This window comes from Macaca mulatta, chromosome 13 (genome assembly GCF_049350105.2).
Source record: "Macaca mulatta isolate MMU2019108-1 chromosome 13, T2T-MMU8v2.0, whole genome shotgun sequence".
Lineage (NCBI taxonomy): Eukaryota > Metazoa > Chordata > Mammalia > Primates > Cercopithecidae > Macaca > Macaca mulatta.
The window spans coordinates 51,173,841-51,194,168 of record NC_133418.1 but is presented as its reverse complement, the minus strand read 5'-3'; the positions used below and the strand labels follow the sequence as shown (position 1 = coordinate 51,194,168).

General features: G+C 36.7%; 1 protein-coding gene across 4 annotated transcripts in view; it reads left to right on the top strand.

Annotated features, from left to right (window-relative positions):
* Window positions 1–20,328, top strand: part of ALMS1 (ALMS1 centrosome and basal body associated protein) — a 218,818-nt gene that overhangs the window by 154,845 nt on the left and 43,645 nt on the right. For all 4 annotated transcript variants that reach the window (XM_077959164.1, XM_077959165.1, XM_077959166.1 and 1 more), the window contains 3 exons: window positions 1,087–1,257; window positions 10,715–10,849; window positions 12,470–12,640. In XM_077959164.1, the coding sequence (XP_077815290.1) occupies window positions 1,087–1,257; window positions 10,715–10,849; window positions 12,470–12,640 (477 nt within the window). The remainder of the gene's footprint in view (window positions 1–1,086; window positions 1,258–10,714; window positions 10,850–12,469; window positions 12,641–20,328) is intronic.

Genomic DNA, 20,328 nt, shown 5'->3' with positions numbered 1-20,328 from the left:
TTTGCCTGTTAGATGTGGCATGGTTTATAGATTAATTTATTATATCAAGGAATGTAGGAATATTGAAATATATTTTAAAAGAATTAAATACTTTCAAGTCTTTTACTTATCTGTCATTTTCCTTTCAGTTTTGTCTTTTGTATTGTCAGATTAATCTTCTGGAAACATAGCTAAATATATTATTATTTCATTTAAAAATCTTCCATTATGTTGCATTTCATATACAATAACGTTTATACTCTTCAGCTTGGGATCCCATGCACTGCTGAATTTTGTCCCAAACAACTATTTTTAAATACCTTCTACCACTCTCCTTAATGTATTCTGCAATCCAGCCTGACCATAAAGTGTCCGCCATTCTTAAATGCTTCTTGTCTTTGCTTATGCTATAACTTCTGCCTAAAATGCCTTTCTTCCTTCCTTTCTATATCAAAAACTACTTTTTTCCAAGGTACAATCCATTTTCTCCTTCCGCCAAAACCATCGTGAACTGAAAATATTCTCTCTCCTGAACTGATTCTCCATTTTATATCTTCTCTTATATAATTTGCATCTCTGCCTTGTATTATTAGAATTTATATTACATAGCTTACAACTTCAGTTTGACTGACATTTCCTTCTGATTATCCTACCCATTGTAGTGTTTTTTTTGTTTTTTTGTTCTTTTGTTCATTTGTTTCTTGTTTTTTGTTTGTTTGTTTTTTTTTTTTTTTGAGACCAGGTCTCACTCTGTCACCCAAGCTGCAGTACAGTGGCACGATCTCTGCTCACTGCAATCTCAGCCTCCCAGGTTCAAGCGATTCTTCTGCCTCAGCCTCCCAAGTAGCTGGGGTCACACGCACCTGCCACCACACCTGGCTAATTTTTGTATTTTTAGTAGAGATGGGGTTTCACCATCTTGGCCAGGCTGGTCTTGAACTCCACCCGCCTCTGCCTTCCAAAGTGCTGGGATTACAGGCATGAGCCATCGTGCCTGGCCTGTAGTGCTTTTTTCATAGAACTGGTCTGAGAGGCAAATTTTTAAAAAGTCTTTCTCAATTTCATGTCACTGTTTGTGTTTTGTATTACTTTCCCATTTTTCTTTAGGATCCAATGATGCGGTTGCTCCAGACTTCCCAGCTCAGGTGCTAGGCACAAGAGATGATGATCTCTCAGCCACTGTTAACATTAAACATAAAGAAGGAATCTACAGTAAGAGGGTAGTGACTAAGGCATCCTTGCCAGTGGGAGAAAAACCCTTGCGGAATGAAAATGCAGGTAACTGGATTGGCTTTGTAAACTTTGTGGCATTTTCTCCCCTTTTCATCCTAAGTGAGATTACTGTCTAATCTTTATCCTTTTTTTCTGTTTCGTTATACAAGCTTTTCTCCTTGCCATTATATTGAGCATATATAAGAAGGTAAAATTTCATAAAATCCTTTATTATGCTTCAGAGATTTTTGAAAACTGTAAACTTCATTTTCACAATGGGGAATAAAATATGATACAGCTTTTGAAATGAAATAATACCCAGTCAAGTATGTTTTAGATACTAAGATCCATAGAAAATCTTGATTAAATTGCCACATTAGTGTATCTCTGTCAGATATTACAAAGTAATGTCTTATAGGCTGGATTCTGTTGCTGACATGATTTTTTTTTTTTAATTTTTTTTAAAGACAGGGTCTCACTCTGTCACCCAGGCTGGAGTGCAGTGATGCAATTATAGCTCACTGCAGCATTGAACTCCTGGGCTCCAGTGATCCTCCCACCTTAGCCTTCCAAGTAGCTGGGGCCAGAGGCACACGCCACTATGCCTGACTAATAATTTTTTTGTAGTGATGAGGTTTTTTTTGTAGTGATGAGGGTCTCGCTATGTTGCCTGGGCTGGTCTTGAACTCCTGGCCTCAAGCTGTCTACCTGCCTCAGCCTCTCAAAGTGCTGAGATTATAGGCACGAACCACTGCATCCAGCCCCCATGTTGTTTTAAAATTTTTTAAAATTTTCTGCCAACATTTAAAACTAAGATTTTTGATTTCCCTTGAAAAATCAGAAAATCTGGCTGCCCTTTGGCTTGCATTCATTCATGGTGGTAATCAGCTGCAGCTGAGCCATGGCTGTCCCCCTGCAGGCAGGACATCCATTCTCTTGTTTGCTTCCATCCCCACAGCTCTAAGACTCAGTCTGCTTCATTCTTCCACCTTATCTGTCTGGTCACTGTGGGTATTTGAGTTTCAATCTTTTTTTTTTTTTTTTTTTTGAAATGGAGTTTCAATCTTGTTGCCCAGGGTAGAGTGTGATGGTGCGATGTCTGCTCACTGCAACCCCCACCTCCCAGGTTCAAGTGATTCTCCTGCCTCAGCCTCCAGAGTAGCTGGGATTACAGGCGCCCGCCTCCACACCCAGCTAATTTTTTGTATTTTTAGCAGAGGTGGGGTTTCACCATGTTGGCCAGGCTGGTCTTGAACTCCTGACCTCAGATGATCTGCCTGCCTCAGCCTCCCAAAGTGCTGGGATTACACGCTTGAGCCGCCGTGCCTGGCCCCCACTGTTTTATAAAAGCTTTTTTTCTTCTGCACCCCTGACGTTATACTTTTGTAGCTGAGAGATGATAATATTTATTAAATGAAAACTCCAGTAGCCACTGAAAATTCTGTATGTATAATTGCCTGTGTTTGTTATATTTATACTTTTTTATTCCTGTGTATAACTATTAGCCAAATAGGTGCTACTGATCCCAGGGCAGTTTTTAAACGTAGGGTGGCTCTATGTTCTAGTTTTGGTATAGTGTTAATGACTTCATGTGATAGCATCAATGCCTTTGTGAGAAAAATAAATGAGGTCTGCTTATTAAAGCACACATTTTTTTAGATAATTTTGTTCTACTTCAAAACACAGTGAAGTCTTTTTATAAATGCTTTTTGAAATAAGACAAGAGAAGCATATCTACCAGCTAACATTGAGACTGCCAAGTAAATAAAAAGAAATAATTTTACAAAATATAGTTCATAAATGAAAACTTTCATGCACCAGGGAATCCCTTACATGTTTTCCACTATCCATATACTAGTGGCAGTTTGGTTGAAACAGATAACCCTAAGATCCCAGTGTCAGATACTTTAGGTGAGGGGAGATGTGGAAAAGTTGGCAGGAAAGAAGTGAACTGTGTCTGAAGTCTGCACAAAGAACTTACCGGCTTTACCTCACTCCCAGGCTTCATTTGGTAAAGATGATATGTTTGAAATAAAGTCAGTCTCAATTATCTGAGGACCCCTACAATCTCCCATCTGTTGGTCTACTTACAGATTTCACATCCCAAGGAAAAGCCATCCTCCTGGCTTAGTCCTTAGTAGCCATTTCACCTTGAGAGAAACCTAGCCTCAGAACCTCTTGCCTTAGAGAATTAAAGAAGAAGAATAGAGGAGAGAATGCCTGCCTGGGAAACTGAACAAAGACCTATATAATAGCTAAAAGAGCTCATAGAAGATCATATCATAAGTAAAATTCTCAAAGGGGTGAAATATAAAAGTGAGAAAATCTCTTCAAAAATAGAACATAAAGAGACGGGAAAATATTTTTTAAAATTCAAGATTGTCCCAAAAGTTTCAACATCCAAAGCAGGTATTCTGTAAAGACAATAGAGAAGGCAAAAAAGAAAGAACCAAAGGACTAGTATAGGAATAAATTTCAGAACTGAAAGATGTGAGTTTTCATACTAAAAGGGACTACCATGTACATAAATATATACACCAAGGCACATGACCTTGACATTTTAAAACTGATTTGAAAAGAGATTCTAACAGCTTCCAAAAAGAAAACGTACATTCCATGTAAAGAAATGGAAAAGAGACTGGCATCAAACTTCTCAAAAGTGATAAACAGAGTTAGAAACCAAAGGAATAATACCTCAGAATTCTGAGAGAAAATTATTTCACTAAAACAAGGGAGTTTATTTAAGTTAAAAAAGAAGAAAAGAAAGAAAACATGGGATTGAGGAAATGGAGGGGGCCAACACAGGAAACGGGAAACGACTTCTCACTGTGGTGGTGGTACACAAGGCCTAGAACCCATTCAGATTGAAGCCTGCAAGGAAAAAGTCAAATTGATAGGATACCTTATGTGATTGACTACACTTAGAGGAGGTTTTCAGTCTTAGAAACTCAGAAAATGCAAAAACAAAGCAGTTATTAACTCTTCAGGAAAAGCATAAGTTTGTAATAGAAAATAAATGTAATTACAGTGTACTAGCTGGCTTAGCTGTGAATAATAATTATGTAAACAATCATGTAAACACTAAATATCGATTTAATTGAATATTGATTTAATCACTCTGACCATTATTTATGTGACATATAAACACTGAACATTAATATAGGGCTAAAACTTTTCAGAAGATAGCATGAAAAGATATGTATGGGTAGGAGGGTTTTGTAATGAGATAAATCCATAATTGATCTTAGTATATAGTATAAGAATAAATCCCAGAACTGAAAGATATGAGATTGTAATTGATCTTAGAAGGAAATCAATAGATAATTTCTGGAATATAAAATGATATGGTAGTATAAAGCATGTTATTAGGAAATAAGGATATTGATCCTAGAATAAATGGCTAAAGGAGTTGAAAATGGTAGCCTTTAGAAATTGGGGATCTGGAGATCCCTGGAGAGGGAACTGCTGACTTTTCTTATAAGCTTCATGAAACTATTTGACTTTTAAAACATATACATTATTTTTATTAAATCAGAATTTATATTGTCCTTCAGCTCAAAAAAGTAAGAAAAAAAGTACATTTGGCAAATATTGACTAAAGAAAAGCTAGTGTTAATATAGACAAAATAGAATTCCAGGACAAAAAAAAAATTAAAGGTAGATACAACAGTTTTATCTGTAATAAAAGGGTCAAATATACCAGGAAAGATAAAATTGTGAGCTTATATGTATATTCTCAAACATATTCAGGAAAATTACAGGAACGTATAGGTAAATTCAACAATACATTTCAGAAATGTGAAAGATCAGAAAGTAAAGAGAGAAAGTAGGGCCAGGCACGGTGGCTCACACCTGTAATCCCAGCACTTTGGGAGGCCAAGGCGGGTGGACCACGAGGTCAGGAGATCGAGACCATCCTGGCTAACATGGGGAAACCCCGTCTCTACTAAAAATACAAAAAAAAAATTAGCCGAGTGTGGTGGCAGGCACCTGTAGTCCCAGCTACTGAGGAGGCTGATGCAGGAGAATGGGGTGAACCTGGGAGGTGGAGCTTGCAGTGAGCTGAGATCACGACACTGCACTCCAGCCTGGGCAACAGAGCGAGACTCTCTCTCAAAAAAAAAAAAAAAAAGAGAGAAAGTATTTGAATAATGAAGTTTGACTTATAATAGATGATTTTCCATTTTTAAAAGAACACAGAAAATTTGATGAATTTGTTGGTTTCAAAGAATTGATGTGCAGACAGACCAGCTTCACTGACCACACTGTAGCTAAATTAGAACTCAACAATAAAAATATGGAATAATGAAATAAAAGAAAAATCTGTCTATAACAGATTGAGTGGTATTCTCCCAAAATTCACGTCCACCTGGAACTTCAGAATGTGACCTTATTTAGAAATAGAGTCTTTGCAGATGTCATTAAAGATCTCAAGATTAAATCATCTGGATTTAAGATGAGTCCTAAATCTAGTGACTATTTTCCTTATAAAAAGAGGAGAGAGGACTATTGAGGACAGAGGCAGAAATTGAAGTTCGGCTGTCACAAGCCAGAGAATGCCATGGGCCATTACAAGCTGGGAGAGACAAGGAAGAATTCCCACTTGGAGCCTTCTCAAGGAGCATGGCCCAGCTGACACTGTGATTACAGACTTTAACTTCCAGATCTGTCAGAGATTAAATTTCTTTGGTCTAACCTGCTCAGTAGTAATTTGTTATGGCAGCCCTAGGAAACTAATACACCATTCATCTATTTGAAAATTATATAATGTAATTCTAAATAACTCAGAAGTTAAAGAGATAAATCATAATGGAGATTACAATATATTTAGAACTGAGGGATAACAAAATTTTAATATCAAAATTTTTTAGAAGAGAGCCAAAGTGATATTTAGGGGTAAAGTTACACACTTAAATATACATATTAAAAAATAAGAAAAATCCAATCAAAATCCCTGCAGGTTTTTTTTTTTTCTCAGAAACCAGCAAGCTTATTCTAAAATTGATAAGGAAATACAGAATGCCAAGAATGGCCAAGGGAATCTTGAAGAACAAATCTAAAGGATTTACACTACCAGGTATCAAAACTTATTATAAAGCTAAAGCTGTAGTAATTATAAAGCTGAAGCTTAAGTAATTAAGACAGTGTGATATTGGCACAAGGATGAACAAACTGACCATAGAACAAAATATTCCCGGAACAAATTTACCTGTATATGAATACCTGATTTATGTTAAAGGTACTAAATATAGTGGGGTGAGAATTATTTTTGGGGTAAAATGGTGCAGAATAAGTTAGATATTCATATTGGAAAAAAAAAGAGCATTGACTTCCTTGCTCACATTATAAATAAAAATGATTTCAAAATGGATTGTAGGTCTAAATATAAAAGGGCATAGATAGATGAATGATTGATAGATCTACAAGAAAATGGAGGAGTATTAATCCGGGGATAGGAAAAGATTCATTAAACTGGATCCCACGCCCCACTCCCCACCAAAAAAAACCCATAAAAGAAAATACTGACAAATATGGCACATTAAAATCAGAAATTCTTTTTTTTTTTTTTCTTTTTTTGAGATGGAGTCTTGATCTGCCGCCCAGGCTGGAGTGCAGTGGTATGATCTTTGCTCACTGCAAGCCCTGCCTCCTGGGTTCATGCCATTCTCCTGCCTCAGCCTCCCGAGTAGCTGGGACTACAGGTGCCTGCCACCACGCCCAGCTAATTTTGTTTTTTTCTTTTTGTATTTTTAGTAGAGATGGAGTTTCACCATGTTAGCCAGGATGGTCTCAATCTCCTGACCTCGTGATCCGCCGGGCTCGGCCTCTCAGAGTGCTGGGATTACAGGAAAATGAGAAGGTCTAAGAGTCTCTCTGAACCTATTCTGGTTCGGGAGACTGCCTAATAATTAAAAATGTATAAAATAAAATTTAAAAAATATTTATAAACAACAAATAAGAGAGTAAAATGCAAGCCACAGGGTGAGGAAGGTATTTGTGATACTTGTGTCCCACAAAAGACATATCTGGCTGGGTACAGTGGCTCATGCCTGTAATTCCAGCACTTTGGGAGGAAGAGGCGGGTGGATCACAAGGTCAGGAGATCGAGACCATCCTGGCTAACATGGTGAAACCCCGTCTCTACTAAAAATACAAAAATACAAAAAAAAAAAAAAAAAAATTAGCCAGGCATGGCAGCAGCCACCTGTAGTCCCAGCTACTCGGGAGGCTGAGGCAGGAGAATGGTGTGAACCCAGGAGGCAGAGCTTGCAGTGAGCCAAGATCGCGCCACTGTACTCCAGCCTGAGTGACAGAGCGAGACTCCAACTCAAAAAGGCTTATACCCAGAATATAAAAAGAATGCCTACAAATCAATATGAAAAAGGAATTCAGCCCAATAGAAAAATGGGCAAAAGACTTTGATAGATACTTTACAAAAGAGAATATCTAACAGCCAATTAACATGTGCAAAATATTTCACTTCATTAATCAACAGGGAAATGTAAATTAAAATCACAGTAAGATAGCTCCATGTACCTACTAAGACGTCTGGCTGAAATGAAAAAGACAATACCGTATTGGTAAGAATGCAGTAGAACAAGCAGAACTAATTCACTGCTGTGAGAGTGTGGATTGGTATAATGACTTTGAAAAGCAGTTTGACATTATCTACTAAGTTCCACAAAAGCAGAACCTATGACATAGCTGTTCTGTTCCTAACTCTATACTCAACAGATAGGGATGCATACAAGCACCAAGAGAAATATACACAAATATTCTTCACAGCAGTGTTTGTAATAGCTCCAAACTGGAAACTACCCAAATGCCAAGTATTTATCCAGTAGAATGGATAAATTGTGGCATACTAATGTTATTGAATACTGATTAGCAAGTGAGATAAGTGAAGGTAAATATATGTGACACCACTTAATGAATCTTGCAAACAACTTGAGAGAAGAAAGCAAGTCACAAAAGAGTATGTGCTATATTATTCCATTTATAAAAAGTTGAAGAATATTCAAAACCAATTTGTTATATTTAAAATCAGGTGTTACCCTCAGCATGGGGGAGATGGAAGGAAGAATGAGGGGAGCATGTAAGTTTCTAGCCAGATTTTATTTCCTAACCTGGATAAGGTTATATACACTTGGTTTTTGTAATTCATTGAGCTCTATATGTGCACATTTTCCCCCATATTTTCCACTGTACAATTAAAAAGATCTTTTAAAAAGCAATATGGTACTTAGAAATGAATCTAAAAGGGCATGTAGAACTATTTTAAGAGAAAATTATAAAACTACATTGAAATATATTAAGACCTAAATAGTTGGAAAATTATACAATTATGATAATAAAGATGTCACCAAATTAATTTCTAAATTAAATGCATTGCTACTCAGAATTCCGGTAGGATTTTTTTGTGGAACTTGACAGGCTGATTCTAAAATATTTATGGAAAATCAAAAAAAGTATATTTAAAGAATAAGATAAGGGATCTTGCCATACCACACATCAAGACTTATTACATGTGTAGCTTGTTTAAGACATCATTTGCAAAGGAATAAACAAAGAAAAATGAAACAGAGTGGTGACCCAGAAACATATCCATGAATGTGGAAACTTAACATACACAGAGATAGCATAACAATCTGTGGAGAAAGGATGAAGAGGAACTATTCAATAAACCAGTGAATATATATCTGGAAAAAATAAAATCAGATAAATCACTGCTGCACACTAAACAGAAATGTATAGTATGCCAGGCATATTAAAAGTAAATGGGATAACTACATTTTTAGAATTTAGATGGTCTGTCCTTATGACCATGTGATAATGGAAGATTTCTTAAACAGGACACACGAAGCACCTACCCTAAAGGAAAAATATAATAAATATGCCATTATTAAAATGAAAACTTTTTTGCATAAATGATATCAAACAATGAAAAGACATGAAACAGCCTGGGAGAAGATATTTATAATGCATGCTACCTGCAAAGACATTTCACAGGAATGTTCATTGCAGTGCTTTTCAAATAGGAAATAGCCTTAAGTTGATCAACAGAAGCATATTCATATATATTAATACAATAGAATAATACATAACATTGAGAATCAGAGACATACATTAATTGACTAAATCTCAAAATCATAATATTAAGTGAAAAAGGCATGGTGCGTAAAGGTACAGACAGTATTGTACCCTTCATATAAGGTTTAAAGACTTGTAAAACAATGCTGTACATTGTTTATTAATATATGCAACGTAGTAAAGAATTACAAAACATCCTTGATATTGATAAACTCTAAATTTGGTATAAAGGCTGCTACTGAGAAGTGGGAATGGCATCACTGGGAACAGCTTACACAAGGAACATTATATTCGTAATATTTCTTAAGCCCTATGGTAAATGCTTCGGTGTTCATTTTGTGGCCTATACTTTTGGTATGCCTGAAATGTTTTATTAACATTAAAACTTTTTTTTTAACATTAAAACATTTTTTAATGATCTAAAAATTTCAGAAGACATTTAGATAAAAGAGATTAGGAGGATCAAAGTAATAGAAGTAAGAAAAATGTGTGAATTTAAAAGAGGTAGCAAGAGTTAACTAGTTCTTTGCATTTTTAGCAATCTCTATTCCCTTTCTGATTTCTTTGTTGAAAAATATACTTACAGATAAAAATCAAAAATGATCAAGAAAAACAGAAAGGAAAAGAGAAATAGTATTAGATAAGTTTAAAAGGCTATAACTGCATGAAATTTTTTAAAAATTATATGAGAATGCTGTATATAAAATCTAGATGATAAAAGTGTTTTTCTTGGATTATATGAAATATAAAAATTGACTCCGTAAGTGGTAAACACTTTGAATAGGGCAAATAACTTGAAAGCATTGTTCACATCTTTTTTCCTTTGAAAAAACATACCTGATCTTTCCTTTTTTTGCTTTTTTTAATGTTGCATCAAACCATCAAGGAACAGATTTTATTTAGAATGTTTTTTATTTTATTTTATTTTATTTTATTGAGACAGTCTCACTCTGTCGCCCAGGTTGGAGTGCAGTGACACGATCTCGGCTCACTGCAACCTCCGTTTCCTGGGTTCAAGTGATTCTCCGCATCAGCCTCCTGAGTAGCTGGGACTACAGGTGTGCACCACGATGCCTGCTAGTTTTTGTATTTTTAGTAGAGTTGGGGTTTCACCATGTTGGCCAGGGTGGTTTCGAACTCCTGACCTCAAGCGTTCCACCCACCTCAGCCTCCCAAAGTGCTGGGATTACAGGTGTGAGCCACCGCGCCCGGCTGTAGAATGTTATTTTATTTAAACTGTTGTTTTACACAGTAAAATACGAAAAAATTTTCAATTCATGTCACAGTTTTTACACAGATGGAGCCTAAGAGGTACTTTTTTCCTAATATATACATGAATTTGGGGGTTTGTTTGTAATTTGGGGGGAGGATTACCTGTCTATTGTGTTTATTATCTTTCCTTTTCTGAAATCAAATGATGTCATTATTCCAGATGCCTCAGTTCAAGTGCTAATCACTGGGGATGAGAACCTGTCAGACAAAAAACAGAAAGAAATCCACAGTACAAGGGCAGTGACTGAGGCTGCCCAGGCTAAAGAAAAAGAATCTTTGCAGAAAGATACTGCAGGTAGCTAAACTGGATTTTCTGCATATAATTTTCTTCTGGTCTTCTAAAATGAGACTGTTCTTTTAAGAACAGAAACAGAAATATATTCTCTATTTTCTTCTTGCTGTCTTTAACTCTCTTCTATCTTGCGTATATATGAAATAGTTAAAGTATGTTTAGCTGTATTTATTATATACTTTGGCAGGTAAAATGGACATATTTAAAGTTCTTTGAGATATTTCTGGAGATCTTTTGGATATAGTAAACAAATTAATCTAATTTCCAGAAATTCATTTAATGGACTTTTTGCCTGTGATGGTAAAAATCTCTCAATTCTGTGAGACACGGACCCACTAATACCATTTTTGTACATGATCCTTTATTTAGGAATTCAGCTTGTTTACTTCCTCCCTATCAGTTACTTTACTTCAGAGGGATTATGCTGATTTAAATAACCCTCATAGTGTATTTACATTAGGATTAGTTTTGGCTCTGAGAGAGGAAAACAAAAGCAAAATAACATAGGCTTAAAGAAAACAGAAAACTTTCTCTCTCTTGTAAAAATCCAGAGGTAAGCATCCAGAGTTGACTTGGTACTCCAGAGTATCGGAACAAAGCTGTTGCTCTCTTGTTACTCTGACATTTTTGGCCTTCATTCTTAAGCTGTAGCCATCAGCCCATATTGCAACCAGCAGGAAGAAAGGAAAAGAAAAATCTCATTCCTTCCTTTAAGGATACTTCTCAGAAGCTATATGTACCATTGTTTTTGCATTCTATTGGCCAGACTTAGACACATGGTCACATGTACCAGGGAAGCTGGGAAATTGAGTTGTTATTCTAATAACAATGTGCCCAGCTAAAGTTAGGGTTCTGTTTAGAGGAAAAGGAAAATGCATATTAGAGGACAGATAGTATTAATAGTTTCCGCCACAGCTGTAAACTAAAACATTTTAGAACATAATTAGCTGCTTCTCTTCTTTAGGTGTTGCTTGTTTAAAAAGGTTAGATTGTATTCTGGGCATCACTTCTGAATTTTACCCCATTTTACTATTACTAAATGAATGTTCCAAAAACAATTTTGATCATGTTAATCTTGTAATCAAAAACTTTAGTTTTCATTGCCCGTAAGGATAAAATCTAAACTCTTTTAGCACTGTCTTCCAGAGCTGTAGAATCCACTCCCAAACAACTTTCTAACACTAGTTCTCACCTCTTTTCCTTATAAATTATATAATCTAATGCTATATACTTGCTCTGTTTCTTAGATGTTAAGTTACTTTCCTGACACCATTCTTCTGTTATATAGTCACCTCCTTTTTTTCCATCTCAATGTGTATCCCATCTTAGCTCTCTTCTAATGCCAAAATCAATTGTCTAGAGTTCTGTAGTACTCCCACCTGCAATTAGTTTTTCTTTCTTTGAATACCGATACCTCTTTTTCTGACTCTTTCTTATGGTGTATCTGTTTACGTATGTGATTTTTTGCCCCAATTTTCAATTATTTTCTAAACGCATTTCTGAGTCATCTTTTTTATTCAATATCACTAAGAAAGCCTTTCACATAATACACACTTGAGAGACATTTAAAAATATTTTATGTCCAGTTCCTGTCTGTATAGTGTGTTAATGTCCCTTTCGTAGATTCCAGTGCTGCTGCTGCTGCAGAGCACTCAGCTCAAGTAGGAGACCCAGAAATTAAGAACTCGCCAGACACTAAAGCCATTACACAGAAAGAGGAGATCCATAGGAAGAGGACAGTTCCCGAGGAAGCCTGGACAAGCAATAAAGAATCCCTACAGATCAATATTGAAGGTAATGGGATTGGGTTGTGTGTGTGTGTGTGTGTATATGGGGGTCAGTGTTAGTGTGTTTCCATTTCGTTCTGATGAGAATATATATAGCCTCATGATTAAACAAAAATTCCTTTTCTTTTTTTAAAACTTTCTTGTGTAAAGTACTTTGATGCTACTATTAGGTTGCTGTATATATAGATTTGTAAAGTAATTGTTACTTTTTGGAAAAAATATTAGCAACTTAGAAACAGGATTATAAATAAATACCTAAGGCTGATAGTTTTAGAAGTGAAGCATCTTGTCTCAGTCCCCAAACAGAGACAACCTTAAAGCCATTCCAGAAGGCTATAGCAAAGACAGTGAGACCATCAATACAAACTTTTTTTTTTTTTTTTGAGACGGAGTCTCGCTCTGTCGCCCAGGCTGGAGTGCAGTGGCGTGATCTCCGCTCACTGCAAGCCCCGCTGCCTCCCGGGTTAACGCCATTCTCCTGCCTCAGCCTCCCTAGAAGCTGGGACTACAGGCGCCCGCCACCACGCCCGGCTAATTTTTTTGTATTTTCAGTAAAGATGGGGTTTCACCATGTTCACCAGAATGGTCTCGATCTCCTGACCTCATGATCCGCCCACCTCAGCCTCCCAGAGTGCTGGGATTACAGGCATGAGCCACCGCGCCCGGCCCAAACTTTTTAAAAATCACAATAAAATCACATTTATTTATGTTTGTCCATGGGCCCCTTTTTCTGACATAAAAGCATGTAGAACACAAGACATTACTACCTAGCTGTCAAGCCTTACCTCTTAGAGGAATATGGAACAGCCTAGGTAAGGAGAGAAAAGAGTCAAGGAACTAATCTAACCATTCTGGATTTTGGAAATAGTCCGGATTCAACTGCTTACATCAAGAATATAGAAAATAAATGATTTTTTGACAATAGCCAAGACTACACAATGGGAAAAGGATAGTCTCTTCAACAAATGGTGTTGGGAAAACTGGATATCCACAATTAAGAGAATAAAGGTAGACCCTTTCTTTATACCATATACAAAAGTTAACTCAAAAAGCGTTGGCAACATACATGTAAGACCTTAAAACTCCCAGAAGAAAACATAAGGAGAAACCTTCAGGACATTGAACTTGGCAGTGATTTCTCAGATATGACACCAAAAACACAGACAACAAAATCAAAAATAGACCAATGAAACTACATCAAACTTGAAAACTTCTGCATGCCAAAGTAAACAATTAAGAGTGTGAATAGGCATTTTACAGAATGGGAGAAAATATTTGCAAATCATAGATCTGATAAGGGATTAGTATTCAGAATATATAAAGAACTTATACAACTCAACAGCAAAAAAAAAACCCAAACAACTTATTTTTAAAAACACATAACATTTTTAAATGAGCAAAGGACTTGAATAGACAGTAGAAGATACACAAATGCCATACCAAACATATAAAAAGATGTCCACTCTCTGTAATCATAAGAGAGATGCAAATCAAAACCACAGTGAGTTATCGCTCACTCCTGTTAGGATGACCACTATCAAAAAAACAGAAAATAGCAAATGTTCGTAAGGATGCAAGGAAATTGGAACCCATGTTCACTGTTGGTAGGAATGTAAAATGGTATCGCTATTATGGAAAATAGTATGGAGGTTCCTCAGAATAATAAAAAAGAATTAGTATATGATCCAGCAATCCCACTGCCACTGCTGGGCATATAACACCTAAAGAATTCAAAACAGGATTTCAAAAAGATACCTGTATACCTGTGTTTATTGCAGCATTATTTATAATAGTTAAAAGGTGGAAGCAGCCCACATGTCCATCAACAGATGAATGTATTAACAAAATGGGAATTATTTGTCAATAAAGAAAATACGTTACATACATACAGTAGTGTATTGCGTAGCCTTAAGAAAGAAGGAAATCCTATCACATAATACAAGGTAGGTGAACCTCAAGAACATTATACTAAGCAAAATAAATCAGTCACAAAAAGATAAATACTATATGGTTTGTTGCAAATGTTGTGGGATTTTAGGAGGATGAGAGAGACCTTGGGTTTAAATAGGAGAATCTTTTATTGAGTGCACTCAGGCCCAGCAGACTCACGTCCAAAGACGGGGCCCAGAACAAAGACAGCACTTGGCTTTTATACAAAAGGGGGTGGGCTAGCTTGAAGCAAGCTTACAGTGGCATGAAAGCAGGGATACAGAGGCAGGACAAAGACAGTTAATCAAATTGTAACAGGTTCAAAACTCAGAATTGCACATAACTATTGCTATGCAGCCTAGATGTCCATTATCTAGGTTTGCCTAGGCACGGGCTTATCCCATAACCTTCACTGTGGTGCCCATGGAGCTGTAGTTCAGGCCTGCTCAGGCTTCTCATGACCTTTATTGTACTTCTTAGATAAAACGGAATACTTGAAGTCACTAGTTAGAGAGAACAGGAATCTATAAACTCATTCCATAAAACAAAGGAAAATTTGTTTTTTTCTTCTCCCTGTGTTGAGGGAGTGCTGCGAGAGTCTCCAGAGCACATTAGATAATATTATCAAGACTTTTCCTGGGTCTGGGCTGTGCCTGTTGCTGCCTCCGGGACAAGTCAGCCTAATGCAGGAAAACTTATTTCTCTTTCTTCTTAATTTTATTTTTCTTTAATTTCCTGCCTCAATATGAAATATCTAAAGTAGCTGAAATCGTAGAAACAGAAAGTAGAACAGTGATTACCAAGGCCTGTGAGAGGGTGGACAGAGAATTAGTATTTAGTAGGTACAGAGTTTCAGTGTTAAAAGATGAAAGAGAGATTGTTGCACAACAATGTGAGTATACTTATCACTACTGAACTGTACACTTAAAAATGGCTAAGATGGTTAATTTAATGTCATACTTTTTGTCACACACACAAAAACAATACATAAGATGTAGAAATAGAACACTGCAACTTTGCAGGGGTTAGTGTGGGAGACATAGCTTGCAAAAGAAAGATGGAAATATAATCTGTAAAAGCATACTCTAGAAGATAAGAAATTTTTTTCTAAATGTTTTACACTCTGAATAACTTTAGAAGACATGAAGTATATGAAATAAAAATTGATAGAATATGAAATGAAAAGGGAGATTTAGGGGATAGGAGAACAAAATGAAATTTTTAAAAAAAAGTACCAATTAGGAGAAAGACATGACAGCGATTAGAAAAAAAATGGTGGAATTTGAGGACTGACAGTGAAAATCCAACACAATGATATCTGTTGTTGCCTCTAAAGAAGATAATAGAAAAATAAAGATATAAGGAAGAATGGAACTTACAATTGTATATATGTATGTATGTATTTTTAGACATGGAGTCTCATTCTGTTGCCCAGGCTAGAGTGCAGTGGTGTGATTGTAGCTAACTGTAGCCTCAAACTCCTGGGCTCAAGTGATCTCCCACCTCAGCCGTTAGAGTAGCTGGGACTGTAGGCACATGCTACCACACCTGGCTTGAACCTGCAATTTAAAAGGGTGTACCAAGTCCTAGGAAAATTTTGTATATAGTGTTCAATACTGAGATGTATGTTTGCAATAGTACTGAACTTTAAAGAAAAAGAATGAATCATGCAGGCCTCCATTCAGAAAAAACAAGTAGAAAAAGCTAAAAGACGGGGCGACAGGCAGAGGATAGGGAGGTTAAAGGAGGTATAAATGAGCAAACTTTACCTTTAAAGTTGTAAAATCAAAAAATACATGTGTAAGTAAGTATAGTGTTGAAAATTATAGGCCAGACTCGGTGGCTCACACCTGTAATTCTAGCACTTTGGGAGGCTGAGGTGAGTGGATCACCTGAGGTCAGGAGTTTGAGACCAGCCTGACCAACATGGAGGAACCCTATCTCTATTAAAAATACAAAATTAGCCAGGCATGGTGGTGCATGCCTGTAATCCCAGCTACTCGGAAGGCTGAAGCAGGAGAAGCACTTGAACCCGGGAGACAGAGGTTGTGGGGAGCCGAGATCATGCCATTGCACTCCAACCTGGGCAATGAGAGTGAAAATCCATCTCCCAAAAAAAAAAAAAAAAAAAAATTATAAAATTTACCCCTAAAAGAGTTAAAATTAAACTATAAAACATCCAAAATATTTAGAAAAACAGGAGTGGTAAGCATGGAGGTAAAGGGAGGGAGAAAGAAAACAGTAAATTTGTAACAAAAAAAAATTGCCATAAAATGAAAGACGGCAAAGCGTGCAAGTCTATATATAAGTAAAGTAAATTCACCTATATTAAAAAAAAACTTACTGTATTATATTAAAAAACAAACTCAGTTCCATGCTATATAACAAATGTATCAAAAGTAAAATGACTGAGAAAGGTGGAAAGCAAAAAGAAAACTTAGAGATGTGTCAAAAAGAAATTTGGGGACATTAATATAGATGAGGTTAAATTCACCAAAAGTTTTGCAGGAATTGAAGAGATATATTTTCATACTGATTTGCAATCCACAATGAGAATATTTTGCATAAATCTTTAAACATCAAATAACTTAGCATAAAAAATTCATAAAATGAAAACCAGGAGCTCAATCAATAAGGAAATTTATGTTGCCTTAAAAAAGAATGAAGGAGGGCCAGGCGCAGTGGCTCGTGCCTGTAATCCCAACACTTTGGGAGGCTGAGGCAGGCGGATCAAGAGGTCAGGAGATCGAGACCATCCTGGCTAACATGGTGAAACCCTGTCTCTACTAAAAATACAAAAAAATTAGCTGGGCATGGTGGCGGGCATCTGTAGTCCCAGCTATTCAGGAGGCTGAGGCAGGAGAGTGGCGTGAACCTGGGAGGCAGAGCTTGCAGTGAGCCGAGATCGCGCCACTGTACTCCAGCCTGGGCGACAGAGCAATACTCCATCTCAAAAAAAAAAAAAGAAAAAGAATGAAGGTATGGAATTATATGAAAACAACTCTTAGGATAGATTGTGAGGCAAAAGGTGCTTAAGGCCAGGGCGATTGGAAGGTGGAATTTGCTTGTAGGGAGAAAAATATAAAACAGACAGCCCTAGGAAACCTTCAAAGAGAAATGGACAAATACAAAATAATTTTGGGGAGCTTGAACACACATAATTAGCTTATGACACATTGGGGAGATGAAAATTTTTTTTGTAAGTGAAGTTTAAAAATGCCTGGGGGCCGGGCGCGGTGGCTCAAGCCTGTAATCCCAGCACTTTGGGAGGCCGAGACGGGCGGATCACGAGGTCAGAAGATCGAGACCATCCTGGCTAACACGGTGAAACCCCGTCTCTACTAAAAAATACAAAAAACTAGCCGGACGAGGTGGCGGGCGCCTGTAGTCCCAGCTACTTGGGAGGCTGAGGCAGGAGAATGGCGTAAACCCAGGAGGCGGAGCTTGCAGTGAGCTGAGATCGGGCCACTGCACTCCAGCCTAGGCGACAGAGCGAGACTCCATCTCAAAAAAAAAAAAAAAAAAAACGCCTGGGAATAATACAAGTAATGAAGTTCATCTGGGGTGTGTATGTGTGTGTGTGTGCATGCGTGCATAAGCCTATATGGTTTAAACTTTTAAAAAACCCTTTCCAAATGACCATAGAACATTTTTTCATACAGCTTTATTCAGATATAATTTACCGATTTAAAATATGTAATTCAGGCTGGGCACAGTGGCTCGTGATTATAATCCTAGCACTTTGGGAGGCTGGAGTGGGTGGATCACTTGAGATCAGGAGTTCAAGACCAGCATGGTCAACATGGCGAAACCCTGTCTCTACTAAAAATACAAAATATAGCTGGGCATGGTGGTACATGCCCGTAATCCCAGCTATTCAGGAGGCTGAGGCAGGAGGATCAGTTGAACTTGGGAGGCAGAGGTGGCAGTGAGCCGAGATCACGCCACTGCACTTCAGCCTGGGCAACAGAGCAAGACTCTATGGCAAAAAAATAAAAATCAAATATGTAATTCAATTATTTTTACTGTATTCACAGATAAGTGCAATCAACTATCATCATAATCAATTTTAGACTATTTTCTTCACTTCAAAAAAGAAACCCTGAGACTTAAGCAAATACTGATCCACTTTTTGTCTCAGTAGATTTCCCTATTCTGGACTTTCATACAAATGGGACCATTAAGTTGGGGATATAACATGAAACTTAGGGCCCGGCCATAGTGAAAAATGTTAAAGGAAATTCCCATGTAAAGTAGGCCTTCAGTGGGCTACACTCTTACTATAAGAATGAAAGATAAACATGTCCATGTAGAAGGGGACAGTAAGAAAACTTTGCCTGTTTTAACCTTGATAATGAGTTTGGGGAGAGAAGACAAAATTTATCCTAAGAATTTATAACCACAAACTAGTATTCACACAGGTTTACAGTCAGTAATTTTGTACTGGTATAATTTATTAGTGCAGTAAACTACTTATGTGTGTTCTGAAAAATCTCAAGCCCAGAATTTAATTAAAAATGGCAGTAGGTTGGTATTACAAACTCACATGCCTGTTGGATGCAAATGCACATCTCTCTGAAGAAACTTCAACCCAGACCTCAAAATATTCCCTAAAATACCAAGCTCATAGTCAAGGCACTATTAGTAGAAACAGTATCAACAACAAGAAACAGAAATGAGACCCATAATGACAAATTTCCAGGATTCCTTGGCAAAATGCCTGTTTCTCAGACTGGGACAGGAAATATATTAGATGAGCCTGAACCCTTTTGTGGTGTCAGAAAGTAAAGAAGAAAAAAAAAAAAAATGTACAGGGATGGGGAATATGTCAATGGAACACAGGAGTAAAAAACTTCCCAGTGGTCAAAGCTGGGGCAATTTCTGCAGTATAGCAATAGTATTGGATCATAACCAAAGTATAAAATAAATACCTATGAGTCCATATTGATATAAGTAAATGATTTAATAAATAAATGGGGAAAAATGACAAGTCTCCTGTGGAGATTCTAAATAATATATGTAGACATTCCACCCTCAAGGAGGTGGAACATAACTCCCCACTCTTACAGAATGGGTTGCACATAGTAACTTCCTTCCAGAGGGTATTTTTATGGGAAGGGGGAAAAAGAATAACTGTATAGTGAAGAATTCTGGCAAACATTGACTCAGCCAGGTCATCAAGATCATCATCAACAGTGGTAAGTCATGTTGATAGTATGTACCCTTAATATGTAATGAGAAATACATTTTAACTTTGAAATCTTCTTCCCAAAAACCCATAACCCTAGTCTAATGAGAAAAACATGAGACAAACTCAAATGAAGGACATTTATACTTGACCAGTACTTCTCAAAACTGTCAGAGTCATGAAAAACAAGGAATGCCTAAGAAATTCTCACAGACCTAAGAGAAGCCTAAGGAGACATGATAATTAAATGTAATGTGGTATCTTGGATGGGATCTTGGAACAGAAAAAGAACAGTATGTACAAAACAAGGCAACACAAATAAAGTATGGACTTTGGTTAATAATGATGTAACTTTACTGATTGATTCATTATAATATATTGTATTAATGTAAGGCATTAATAGGGGAAACTGGGTATGGAGTATAGGGAATCATCTGTACTGTTGTCACAGTTTTTCTGTAATCCAAATTATTCCAAAATTAAAAATTTATTTTAAAAAATTAATGCATTCTGACATTAAAACAGGTGGATAGATAGATGATAAATAAGAAATTCCATCTTTTTAAAGGAAACACTTT